The 14108-nt window shown below is 35.7% G+C and overlaps 1 protein-coding gene across 3 annotated transcripts in view; it reads right to left on the bottom strand.

The window, feature by feature from the left end:
• The window catches only part of LOC145977990 (nuclear distribution protein nudE-like 1-A), a 61200-nt gene that overhangs the window by 2135 nt on the left and 44957 nt on the right, over nt 1-14108 (bottom strand). The window contains exons 8-10 of one of the 3 annotated variants that reach the window (XM_083110347.1): nt 11162-11247; nt 7799-7843; nt 2123-2358 (exon numbers count right to left, since the gene is read on the bottom strand). In XM_083110347.1, coding sequence (XP_082966473.1) covers nt 2334-2358; nt 7799-7843; nt 11162-11247 — 156 coding nt within the window. In that variant the 3' untranslated portion in view covers nt 2123-2333. Of the gene's footprint in view, nt 1-2122; nt 2359-7798; nt 7844-11161; nt 11248-14108 lie in introns of those variants that run through there. The other 2 variants (XM_083110345.1, XM_083110348.1) reach the window with 2 other exon arrangements.

Genomic DNA, 14108 nt, shown 5'->3' with positions numbered 1-14108 from the left:
CATAGCCCAGATATAACTACTTCTGAGGGTATGTTAAGGATGCAGTTTAATCAACGAAGGTGTCAAAACGTGAATGCTTTGCGTGACCGAATTGTTCCTGCCATTTATACCATCCCTGAGAACGTACCGCAGTGCGAAATGGAATACCGGCTGGACATTCTTCGTGTCACTGAAGGTGCTCACATAGAAGTGTGGTAATGTTTTGTAAGAAACTTTCCGAGTTGCTCTTTGCAATAAAATTACCACAAAAATGTTCAGGCGTGTTTGTTTTAATTTCCCATCACTTCAAAATTCCAGAGGTTTATACACCCTGTATAATAAAACTGTGAATTTGGGGGAAAATAACATCGAAAAATCTAGGTTCCTACCAATGAGTTGAGTTTATCTTTTAAAGTCATACACCATTATGTTTTAAGGTTAATTTCTCTTCACATAAAATGGCACAATTTGTAAGGTAGGATGGTTGAAGTATGTGTCACTTTATCTGAACAGGAGTGTACATTATGTTCCATTGAGATGAAGAGCTCGCATGGATTTTGCCTAATTTTATGCGTCTACTTTAGTGTCTACATGGAACATGATGGCAGTGGACTCTTGTTGCTTTAATGTGTTACAATATATAGATAAAGGGGTTGTTTGATTTATTACACGAACTAACAAAAGTTCAAAACTAATTTAAAATCATTGCACAAACATGGTTACAGTTCAATTCTTCTTTTATTAGGAACCATCAGCAATTCATGCTCCTATTGTAGAAAGTGAAGGTATTGTACAGAAAGCATAGTGAAGACCCAACAATACATGCGTGACATTGAACTAGTAAGTCCAAGAATGACATTTTTCTTGTTACATTCTTACACATAATGTGCAAATATGTTTGTTCCTACATTTCTTTTTTTGTCTTCCTCCTCTTCTCTGTTACTGAAAGAGTTTGAGTTGGTGTTTTAAGTCCACTTTATGCACAGTAAGGCTAATCGGGACTGGACCTACGGTTCAAAGTGGGATCCGAACCACTGTGCCATGTGCCTCCACCGGGTATCAAACCCGGGACCCCTTGATTACTAGGCAACCACGCTACCACTGTGCCAACGGGGAGGCCTTCTTCTTACTGAAAGAAACTTGTCTGTGGATTTCTTGAAAGTTACAATGTACCCCAGAATTTGCATGAAGTTACTAGGAACAACAGAAACAGTTAGAATAGATGGCCACGCGATTCGAATCTGTGACCCTATTTAGTTTAGTGTGGCTTACTTACAAACCTATTATGTCAATGGTTCACTACCCTTTGTAAGAACCCGGGACCCCTGGCATCATAACTTGATGGACTAATCTCTTCGCCAAGGAGTTTGGCGGAAGCGCTGGAGGTAGCTTCTTAAAAGCATAATACACCAGCGACCTTCAGTGGATCTGAAAACTGCGCTGACACGGAAATCCACAGGAAATCGTTGAAATAACACGTCAGCAAGAAAACACAGTTAACGACAAAACGGAACTTGCTCAATGGCTTTAACGATCAGAAATTTGAATCTCTCCTAAATAGTTCGACACAAAAGATCTTGGCGCCAGTTGTAATCACTGCATCTTTCACTTCAAGATCCATATTTGAGGGCTCACTACCACAATTTATGGTTATACGGTTTGCCTGTTTGAGTGCTTTTTGGTTGAGCAAAGATGCTCTCGATTCCATAATCTATCTAGCATGTCCGTGAGAACTTTAGACGTTAGAGCGAAATTCTTTTCCGGCAGCACTCTAGTGTCCACACATAGTCATTCTCTGGATTCCAGTGTCTATTTCTCAAGTGATGAATATACTTGAAAATGATGAGCAGAATATGAGGGGCCAACAGTTTGTCTCAGAACCTAAGTTTTGCAGTGTGATAGGTACACACACAAATGCCATGACTGCCAGGAAATAGTCTTTATTTTGGCAATCAAAAGAAATGACTGGTGTAAAGGAAAGTTATTCCAAGGTGGAGGTGCATAACATTAGATTTTGTTTGCAAGTAGGAGTGAAGTGAGATTTATTGCATTGTGATAAACGTCAGCGAAAAAAGTGTACAGTGCAACAAAATCAAACTTGAGTTGCACTTACTGATGACCTGACGAAAAACTGAGGTAGACCAAGGATGTCGCATACAGATGAAAATCTTGTCATTCTCAGGTTGAGTAGCAGTAGACCAACAAATTAAAGTTAATGAAATTGCCGCAATTGTAGGCATTCCCGAACGGCACTGTCCACAGAGAAAATATTTGTAGACCAACACGAATTGGAAACCACAGTTGTGCAGTTAACAAGGATACTTATTGCAATGACACACTTGTGAAACACTGGCTTACATGTCTGAATCTTCCTGGTAACTGTGGAGAAATAAACAAGATGTAGTTTTTCTGTCAGTATACGAGGTTGTCCAAAAAGTTAGCGAACTTTGCAAATGTAAGTTGTTCGCATTTACTGAAAAGCTAGTCAGTTTTGTGACCTTGAAGTAATCCTATCCAGAGTCTATGCACCGAATCTTAAGTGTCTGCCATGAAAGGAATGTTTCTTTTTGGATGTTGTGCATCTCTTCTAGAGAATTTTCCTTAATGACATCAATGGATTCAAAATGGTGACCTTTGAGAGCAGATTTTAATTTGGGCAACAAAAATAAGTCTGGTGAATATGTAGATTGGGAACAAGTGTTATCTAGTTCTTGGCCAAAAACTCACTTATCAGCAGTCATGTGTTGTGTCTGCTGTTCATCATCTGAAAACAGCTTTGGCACAAATTTTGCCACAACATGGCACATTCCCAGAATCTTATGAAAGGGTTTTTCGGTCTGAAGGAAAATCACTAAACGCAATCAACATGTGTTTACACAAATGAACGTCAAACTGATTTTAGCAGTAATAAACAAAACTTGCCACTCGAAGGCTCTCCAATTTGCACTCAGATTCAATTATCAGTTGGTATGTAATTTAAAAAATAATATATTTGTGGACAGACCCAGCTTTCTGGGATCAAAAGTGGGAACTATATCCCACAACTGACCTGATAACATATGGATTCCCACTTACACCAAAATTTAAAAATTGTACCAATTTAAAATCCTTTACAATAGTAACATGCCACAACAAGCTATCAAATTTTTGCTTTAAAATATTCATACTTAAACAGCTGTAACTGAATAATGGAATAACTTTTGGCATACAAGATTGGTGCAGAATTGAAAGAAAATTTTGTATTTTGAGTAATGCTTAGGATATTTGGATTTTGTGAAAATGCCAACTGATATCAGTGGAAAATTTTACTATATCCTAGCACACAAAAATCCTCATGTAGAGTCGAGTAATTGACACTTCTGCATTATAATAACAGTTACTTTCAGTGGGGCTGCGCCAACCTCAGATGGCCAATAAATTGTGGGTCTGGGTTATTTTATTTTGTTCCAGATTTGGACATCTATAGTTACTGTATGTAATTGTCTGCGACTGTCCCAGTATAGCCTTATTTGGTTTTCATTTATATTTTCTATCATCGCTACATATTTGTAATGCCTTCAGTTAATCCATGTTTACCTAAGATACAAAGCCAAAATGAATGCACGACTTGGTTTGAGAAACTATTTGCCTATTAAAAAATAGATTCAACATCAACAAATTATATGTTTAAAGGATGTCAAAAAAATTACAGGGTGTCTGGCCTAAAATTATCCTACAATACAGCATCTACAAGGTTTACTGTGATAGTTTATCATCATCATACAAGATAATTCATGAAATTTTTATGGAAGTTAATTAAGTTCAATGTCAAAATGATACTTGAGCTCTCACCAAGAGAGCAACTGCTTCAACAATACACTTTTTCAAATCCATGTTTCATTCCTTTCAAGCAGTTGTCCCGAATGTGAATGACTCATTAAAATTAAGCATAAAATGAGCCACTGTACAATCCACATCTCAACTAATGCAACAGTCATTCTTATGTTGTTTTTGCACATGCTAGTGACATGCCTGCACCAGTGACCTTGAACTGTGACAAGACAATCTTAGAGAAATGTGATATCTACAGAGCTTTATACTGAGAATGTATAACAAGTTGTTCTCACATTATAATTTGTTATTTTTGGATATTTCAAGCCTGAACACCCTGTATTCACTGAGAATTTGATTTACATGAAAAAAAAAAAGTCACAGTAATTTCACAACTATTTCTACTCCATATCTGTATTAACTACTTAATGAAGAAAGAAGATATTGCTACAAGCCATGCAACAGCCATCAAGATATGGGAAACATATTTGTGGTTCCAGACATTCCTTGCATTTGAAAACAATACCCCTTCTCCCCCCAACCAAAGCCAACTGCTCACAAATGCAACCACCCACGGTGCAGAGAACCTGCCTCATTTTTGTCACTTTGCGTACCCTCCACATTCACACCGGCACTGGCAAATTACCCTCCACCACAAAGAAACCTGCTACACCTCTTTCATCATCTATATCATCATTTATCTGGGGAAAACATCCAGGACTTCATACCAACAATCACAAAACCCCTTTGAATCCACCAAGTGATTGTCCACGACCCACCTCAGTATGGGAAAGATGGGAGACGACAGATATATCAGCCATGAGTGTTACCACTAGACTTCAGATTTTTAGGTTCTAAAAAGTGTGCTTTTACGTTCCTAAAATAGGCTCTAAAAATCCTAAAATAGGTCCTAATAATTAGGCTCGAAAAATCCTGAAGTAGGTTAAAAAAAACTTAAAATAGTTCAAAATTCTTGAAAAATGCTGATTAGGTATAGTCACCGGCAATGAAAATGGGACACCTATATCCTGAAATATGCACTCTCTTGCATAATGTTATCTGGGTTGCCTAACCCTATGGCGATGACAGAACTTGTCATTGGAAATTCGCTATTAAAATCCACTCTTCACAGTTTAGTTAGGCAACAATCTTTTTTCATGTTATCTAGGTACAGTCAAGCAATTTTGTCTGCGAGGGTCATCTTATATGCTGAAAATAATCTTTCAACAAAAACATAGTCAATGTTGCAAACTTCAATGCTGAAATGTGAGTTTGCAAGGCGTGAATGCCACCAAGCAGCGAAGTGACGCGAAAGTGAGCAAGACCACACAGATCAGAAGTTTGCACTTTGGACTGTACAGGTAACATTGGCACCAGATATTCTGTTTTGTTTAGCGCTTTGAGAAATCACCATGGACTTGGAGGAAGGGAAATCGACAGAGAGTACATTTCAAACACGTTCGTCATTGAATTTTTTCGTGACCAAAGAAAGCAAATGCCTCTGTGAGACACAAAAATCCTGTAAAACCTTAAAAAATATATAAAAACCTAAAAAAAGGCTTCACTTAGGTGCATAAACCTAAAATAGGTTCTAATAAGCAAAATAGTTTTTTTAGGCACTATAAAACTTCATCAGTTGTTGCATTTTTTAACGAAACGTTGACATAACTTATTATTTCTTACATACCTGTAAAGGAAAAAATAGGTTAAAAACTTAAAATCTGACGTCTAGTCATCACACAGCCTGCCCTGAATAAGGCCACTTGGTACATTTCCCAACCACCCAATCCCCATCTCCAGCCATCTCTTCTCCTCACATCACACCCTACCAATCACTGTTTTCGACAAGCCTGGTGAGAGAACCACACAGTTCCATACTGATTATATCTTTGATCTGAACCTGGCAACTTTGCAGGTCGAACACTCACTTCACTTTCCACCATTCATTTTTATTATGGCCCAAGATGCACTTTGTGAGAATTAAAACTTTTCCAGCACCTGGCAAGTGTTTCCGCATCGTTTGCTATTTAGCCCTTCTGTCCCTCCCCCATTTCATTCACTTTATATGTATATCCTGAATTGAATCGACATAAGAGGCAGAAACACACTATTACAGAGTTGGTTACAACCAGGGTGTTGTAACGAAATAAAGTTCCTTGCAATTATGTTTAAAAAGATTAATAAAGTATCAGCTGCATGGGATCGATTCAAAATAATCCACTGTCTACAAAATGTTAGTTGCATATCAAATTAGGATTTGCAGCAGAGCAGAAACCCTGCTCATATATATAAAAAAAAAAAGGTCGCATGGTGCTAGGTCTGGACTGTAGGGAGGCTTCACATCATATTTCACGATATTCAGAAACAATATTTGCAATGTATTGCAATTTTGAAGACATATGCATTACAGAGGTCACAGATGAAGGCTGAAATCTCCTTACTGTTGTCATGCTAACGTATTTCTTCAAATCGTAAGGTGCATCTTTTTTTGGGGTGGGTGGGGGGGTGCATGTTGAAAATTTAAATACATGTTGTTGTTTTTTCACATTTTGTGCCACTTTTGGCTAATTTGTGAAGATGGGGATGAGTGATGATATGATGAAATTGGTGAATGGACACTCACAAACATCCATACCTAGTCCAGGTTTCGAAACTGGGACCCCTGGCATCATAGCATGATGTGCTAACCACTCTGCCATGGGGGCCGGCTGAATACATATGTAAAAATACACCAAGATATTAGTGTAATAAAAGAATGGAGGATTTGTCAATTTCAATATTGCCCTTTCCTCGATCAGTATCAATAAATGGAAATTTCTTCACTTTAAATTTGTTGTTAGAACGATCAACACTTCCCAACATGGAGTAAGTCTATTTTTAGCAGTGAAGTAGGAAGGGGAAACAAAGTAAGGAGGTTTTTTCTGTGCTCTTTATGGAAGAGGTGGTCAGGGAGTCACCTTTGTAAAGTTCATGTTAAACAGACATCAAAAATTGAGAAACAGAGGCATTACTCACATGATGGAAGGATTTAAACGTAAAGCTACTTTGTGTTCTATGGAATTTGGATCAATCACTGACTGTAAGTGAAGTGTCTATTCCTTCTTGGAGGGGTTAACGACAGCAGTTGGTATTTACTATGGAATTGTTCTAATAAAATACTGGTATGTCCATCTGCGTGCCTTAAAGCTGAAGCAATAAAGCGTTAAATTCGATGGCATATTGGATTCAAAGAAACATGGTATTAACAATAAAAATTTATGGTTAACATTTTGTAGGTTTGGTGTGTATTACTCAATTCCAGAATATAAAAAAGATGTTAAAAAATTAACGTTAAAAACTATACTTACGTATATTGTTCCCTTTCTTTAGAACTACGTTTCGGGGACTAACTACCCCCTTCTTCATGTTCGTATAAAAAACTAGGTACTTGACATGGCACCATGTCGAAATGTAATAAAAGGATAGTGGACAAGGGTTGGTGTGGATACATTTAAGATATTATATCCCCCCCTCTAGACATATTTAAAAAACTTGTCGTTCTCTAAAAACTTGCACAATTACCCTATTACAATGTTAAGAATGTTAAAAGACTGTTTGTATCACTATGTACAACTTGCAGGTTCGACTTTTCCTGCTCAACCCGAAACGTAGTTCTAAAGAAAGGAAAATAGGAACAACATACTCGCATACGTAAGTACAGTTTTTAACGTTAATTTTTTAACGTCTTTTTTATAGATGTATGGTTGTGTGACTTATAAAAATACACACTGTATATCTTAGATGACAGCAACATAATCAAATGTATTGCACACAAAATACATGAAATAAAATAGCGGTAAATAAATAAAGAACTACAATCATCCCAGCAGGTTCAAATTATAAGAGCCTGGTGGATTACCATGTGAGGCGGTTTACGTAAAACTTCCATAGAAAGCATTTGCACATTACAGCAAAGACATTTCCAACAGGGTGTGAAAAAAACTCTACATGTAACTACACTCTAACTCACCTTAGCTTTGTGGATCTGGGTGAAAATCCAGATTGCATCTGCACCCTGTTGTGTTGTAAGCAGTGATTAATATTAACAAACAGTATTCACATACCAGCAGATCTATCGTTACAAATAAAAACTGCAAAGCTGCTTTGTCTACAACACTATATTTCAACTAAATGACAATTCCGCCCATCTATACTACCTATTTTGCTCATGTTTTTTTATTTCTAAGTCACTAAAAGTAAATATTTCAACTATCCTGGTGTGTCTATGTGAACATTCTGCAGACTAACAAAATACAGTATTGGTCCAAATATAAGCTGCCCCCGAAAATAAGCCACACCCTAAAGTTTCAATGAGCAAAAAGACAAAAAAGATGATATCCGAATACAAGCAGAGAAAAGAAAAGAAAATACCTGTAACCATTTACCGGCAGATTCAGGGAAATATAATTAGGTAGGTACAATCTTAATAAAATTAAAGAGTACGTTATCAAGAATGCCGACAGTTTTTACAATGCCCAGTTAGAAACAACAATGCTATTGTTGCATTATCGTTATTTCAAATGAAAAATCAGCACATTTTTAACAGCATATGATTAGAAGAAATATCATAAAGGTCGCGAATATAAGATGCATCCTAATTTTTCACAATTGAAATTTGAATAAAATGTGCAGCTTATATTCGGGCCAATACTGTACTTCTATTTTTCTTACTTGCAGTTGAATAGTTAGTATACTTGCTTTAGGTGCGAGTTCTTGGTTTGATCCTAGTGAGACACTTAAAATTTTAGGCACCGGGACAGCATCGTGAGGGCAAATGAGGAACAAATTGAAAGAAAAATTGCATTTCAGTCTAGGAAGGCAGATGAGGTTTCTACTCGTTTTGACAAAACATTTTTTCTAGACAACACTAAAAATAATTCCCTGACCATTCTGTGGCATTAATAATTTACTTTTAATTGTTAAACTGCACTTGCTATTCAAGAGAATAAAGTTTGGTCAACACTGTTAACAATACATTAACAAAAATAAACTACTTTCCATCGAATAAAAGTAACTGGTTCCACGAAAAATTGGAATTTTCATTTGCAAACCCTGACAAAAAAACTAGGCTGTAACAATGTACCCATATTGCAAGATATCACTTAGAAGTTGATCAATGATACCAGCCAATACTTTCATGGTCTTTGAGATCCTGGAAATTAGGCAAAATGTGTGATTCTCATGATTTCATTACGGTATGGCTCCAATTGAAAACTTATATGGTGGTGCCTTCCGTAACGAACACAATCCGTTTCAGGACGGTGTTTGTTATGCAGGATATTACAGCTTGGGTACAGTTTTGTTTGGGCTACCTTGTATTTTCCACCTTATTGTAGGAATAGTTTTAATCCATTCCCAAGCCCCTTCCAAAATTGTAGGATATATAAAAAAAACCACCATTAATGTTGGAAAAACTATGGATTTACTAATTTATAAGTTATAAAAAAAATATGTACATTACCATATCAACGTATGTACAGTTCATTGATATTTCGGCTTTCGATGCTTTGGTCGGTTTATTTTAGTGGATTTATAACAATTATTATCTTACAAGAATTGTAGGCAGGTGGCTTATTTTGTATTAAGTACACAGTACCCTCTCTACATGCTTGGGTAATATAAAGAAGCAGACTACTAAGAGGTTAATCACGTGTAATGACATTTGCATGTGATTCATAATTAGAGCTCAGATTTGTATGTAATTACATATTCTATTCCTTTCTAGATACATACCTTGAACAGGAAAATGTCAACAAATTATATAACTGACATGATCTTGCATAAGTTTTATGTTACATATTTGCTGGGGATGGGACCGATTAATCGGTACTCTATCGGTATCGGCCAATATAGGCATATCGGTGTATAGGTAAAATTACCGATTATTTTACTGATCCGATATATCGATAAATATCTGATAATTTAGTGCAAAATTCTGCCATTTTGTTGTAATTCTTATGGATAATCTCCATGCCCTTCTTTCTAAAAATTAAATGTCTAAATATTCAACTTCTTTTGCACTGCAGTCACCTTGAAACACCCATTTATTAAGGAGGTCAATGAACATTTCAGGTTCTTCAAGGACCATTTCTAATTTTATATCAGATCGGTAGAATATCGGTTATCGGTATTGGTAAATTTTATATCGGTACTTTATCGGTATCGGCCAAAATTTCATATCGGCCCATCCCTAATATTTGCTAATTTACTCTACATAAAACATCATATGTCGGTAATTTTTTCCTATCTTGATTCTTTTTGCTATATTTTCGATCTCTGAAACATGAAGACAATTTGTACCTCATGTGATATCATATTGTCTAACAAATAAGATGAATAGTGCTTATGGTCACCTAAAATTGATTGTCAAGTCAAAAGACAGGCTGAAGTTAAAAAAAAGGATATAAGGGAACTGTTATTTATCGAAAGATGATGGAATTTCTCCCCCACCCCTGCCCTGCCTTCTGGTTATATATTTTCGTCTCACTTTTAGGTTTAGGTAAAGCACATAGAACCTTGGCATCAGTGGAAAAGAAAGCTCTTGTTACAATTTGTTTCGAAAGTTACACAGAGCTCTCTTGCATATTATACCACAATTTACGATGTGGAAAGTAATTAATAGCTGATAAAATTCATTTCTAAAATATGTGCTTTTTTGAGTTTATAAATTTGATGCAAATTTTAATTTGAATAACTTATGTCCTTAAAATTATGTTCAATATGTTCTAATAAAATAAATATCTAGCAGAATTCTTGAAATTAGTATTACATATTCTTTTGATAATACATATTTAGGTACATTTATCAATTATTGCTACATATTTATGTATATATTTTGTACTCTGATATTACATAAAAATCCAGAGTCTATTCCTAATGCACAACATTCATTGGGTGAGGCATCGCTGTACATTAAAAGTTATAAATATTCTGAACTGTACAATTTGCAAGTGTCAGCACTGGTGGGAAATGGCATTGGTTCAGCGCTACAAAAAAAACATATTTGCCCTGGATTTTTCAGGGTTTTAGATATATATTTTCAAAATTTCCTGACTTTTCCCACGATTCATAGGTTCATTTCCTGAACTTTCCCACATCAATAGTGTAACAGTGTGATTATGCACTGACCATGGGTAAGTAAGAAAAAAGCTTCGTGGCACACCTTGGTGGTTACGCAATACTTTAAATCAGTAAATGAAAGGTTGAAACTGCATGCACACAGCTTTTGCTTCTCCCTTTCTCCTTCTGGGGCATGGTCATTGACAACTAACACTGTTATCTGAGGTTCTAAGCATGTGCCCTGAAAATGCGTCTTAAGATAAACAGAACATACCTGTATGCTTCTTTGCTTGCAGGGTCTCCAGGCTGTGGCGTTTCCTTCACAAAATTTCTGCACGAGGCCAATTTTGATTCCAGAGCCTGCAACAGATGAAAAGATTGTGAAAACCACAAAGTTTGTTTAAGTGTGTTAGTGATATAGCTTGAAAGCCTACATATCATATTTACTACATTTAACTATAATAAAAAAAAAAGAGAGAAGCTTCATCAAACATAGACACAATTTTTATCCTAATACTTCTAGCCGGTGTACATGTAGTACAGAATAGTCCATAAGTCAAGAAGGGGTTTAAAATCATATTTAAACTTTTTTATTCACGCTTTGGAAAAATCGTTTGGAAAATTTAGTATGCAGAAATGCACAACAGAACTAGCATAGAATTTTAGATTGAAATTAATTGTTCTATTAGTGAAATAAATTCACAAGAATGTGAAAGAAACTGGCCACCATGTTCTCCAGACCTGACAGCTTTAGACTTCTTTGTATGGAGTTAACTTTAACTCAACAAGCCCCAGGCACTCCAACCGCTGTTATTGAACATATGTGACACTGAAAATAGTGTTACAAGCACTGTAAATAATAGTTTCCAAGCTTTGAACTATATTATACCAAGAAAGAATTTTTAAAAGTTCCAACTTATTCATGACTTACGGAGCACCCTATGGTTTACTGAAGGTTTCAGATTAATTTTCTCTGTTCACCAATCAGTCTTAGAAATCAAGTTCATTGCAAATCTACACTTTGACTTTTTTAAAAATCCTATTGTTACATTACTGTGTGCTCCATGACTATCAACTACAGCTGTATCTGGTTTGAGCTTGAAGAGTGATATGAAATTCGTTATTGAAAGGGAGTATTTATTCATTTTCTTACATAAAAACTCACAAGAACATTCTCTACATTACAAAACTAAAAAAAAACTTGTGGGAAAATATTCAGCAAGATTGTTATGAAATAAACTTAATACCAAAAACATGAATGACAATTCCAAATTATAGTGTAAATACATGGAAACCTGAATGTCTAGATAATTAATTTTAATATACATAAAACTTAACGGAAGTTAGTGACCAGAAATACCGTGGACGGGAGTTAAATCAAACCATTGCTAGTAATATTTTAGATTTTTAGTAATTGCCAAAGCAAATTTTACATTCAAGTTTCCTGTGATTCATTTCACGTTAGTAACAGAGCATAAGTGACATGTTACATATTAAATTAATTCTATATCAACTGAGATATAACATATTGGCAATTGCGGGATGGAATATATTGGACAAACCGGCCGGAGCATGCGTATTAGATGGGGCGAACATGATAAGAACATCAAAGAAAGCGATCCGAAAACGGGGCTTGCAGAGCATATAATAAACAGTGGGCATAGAATAATAAAAAGAGAGGTTATCAAAAAAAGTAATAGGAAATTGGATAGGAACGTGTACGAAACGGCATTGATATGCGCGGGACACAGAAATAAACTGAACCGGGACGAGGGCAATTTAGATGACGTATGGATTAGCTTTTTTAAAAAGTGGGACAATTTGAATAATAAAAGGGCCCCGAAGGGCTTCCATGTCACATCGGAAGTAAGGAAAGCAGCCGAGGTGGAACGGGAATTTTCCTTGGATTGGTGACGAGGGGAAGAAAAAGAGAGGGGAGGGATCTATCGTGGGAGGGGAAGTACCACTCCGCTGCGCGGTGCCATCTGCCCGCTCGCTTCACCTTGACAGGGAGTTTAGGCTCTCAACGGCCACTCCAGTTTACCGTAGCGGTGGTTTTACATGTTTTATTGTGAGTTTTAAGGGGTTTTTAGCAAAGTGGTTTTAATTCTGTATAGGTCAAGCACTATGAAGCGTTTTTAACCCGAACCTTTCACCCAGTATCCTTACATGACACTTCTCTGACATGGCTTGATATTCCGAGCTGAAAACGACAACCTGAGGAAGGAAGCAGTAAAGCTTCCGAAACGTCGTCCACGTAAGAATACATACTCACTTGCGTAAGTAGACCAATTTGAATGCTCTAACGTATAACTGAGATATATTTACTAATTAATGTCGATAGCATTGGACAGAACTGACCTTGGAGTGTGATCGAGAGTATTGACATTTTTTTCTAGATAAAGAGGGCACTGCTATTTGCCAATTCAAAAGGTAAGGAGGTTGACATGTCCCTACAATGAACTGTTATTTATATACCAGGGGAAAGTGGATGCTGCTTTTGACCCATTATCATATCTGATTTGATATTTTGTTATTTAGCATCACATTTCTGCCACTTTTAGCTAATCGTGACAATGATATGATGAAACTGACGAAAGGGTTTTTCATGATGTTTTTAAAATCTAAATCGGTTCTTTTTTATTTTCTTAAAAATAAAAAACATGCTTGAAACTGGTTGTATGGTTATTGGCAATAGAATGTTTTTAGTGAAAGGGTTTTTCTAGTAAACAGCCCTGTAAAATATCTGAACAGTTTCATTACAGCAAATAAAAAAATATATGTAAATATACATTTTTCTCTTTCAGATACTGTGTATATATGAACCTACAATGGAAATGTTTGTCGAGTGTTTTAATGAAATTATGATAATTTCAGTAACTTTTCTTCTACTGACAACAAAACATTTTGGCAATTATTTTAATGATAGTTTGCAAAATATCAGATGCTATGTTTATTTAGTGTAATGATATTGACACTATTTATGTTTTAACATGTTTATATCATTTTCTACACAAAATGTTTGCTATTTTTTCCTATAAAAAATATTGAATTTTAAATCACGACATGTTGCTTAAAATGTTGCTTTTTACTCATTCTTGGTTGTATAATTTTTTTTTTCAAAAAGATGCAGTAGTTTACATTTAGAAATCTATCCCATAATAATATGGTCATAACGAAGAGAAACAAATTACTTTTTCAAACTTCGCTTGTTAATAGTA

The sequence above is a fragment of the Lepisma saccharinum genome, chromosome 24 (assembly GCF_977018435.1).
Source record: "Lepisma saccharinum chromosome 24, izLepSacc3.1, whole genome shotgun sequence".
Classification (NCBI taxonomy): domain Eukaryota; kingdom Metazoa; phylum Arthropoda; class Insecta; order Zygentoma; family Lepismatidae; genus Lepisma; species Lepisma saccharinum.
The sequence above is the reverse complement of the archived record's forward strand: the minus strand, read 5'-3'. Positions and strand labels throughout refer to the sequence as shown.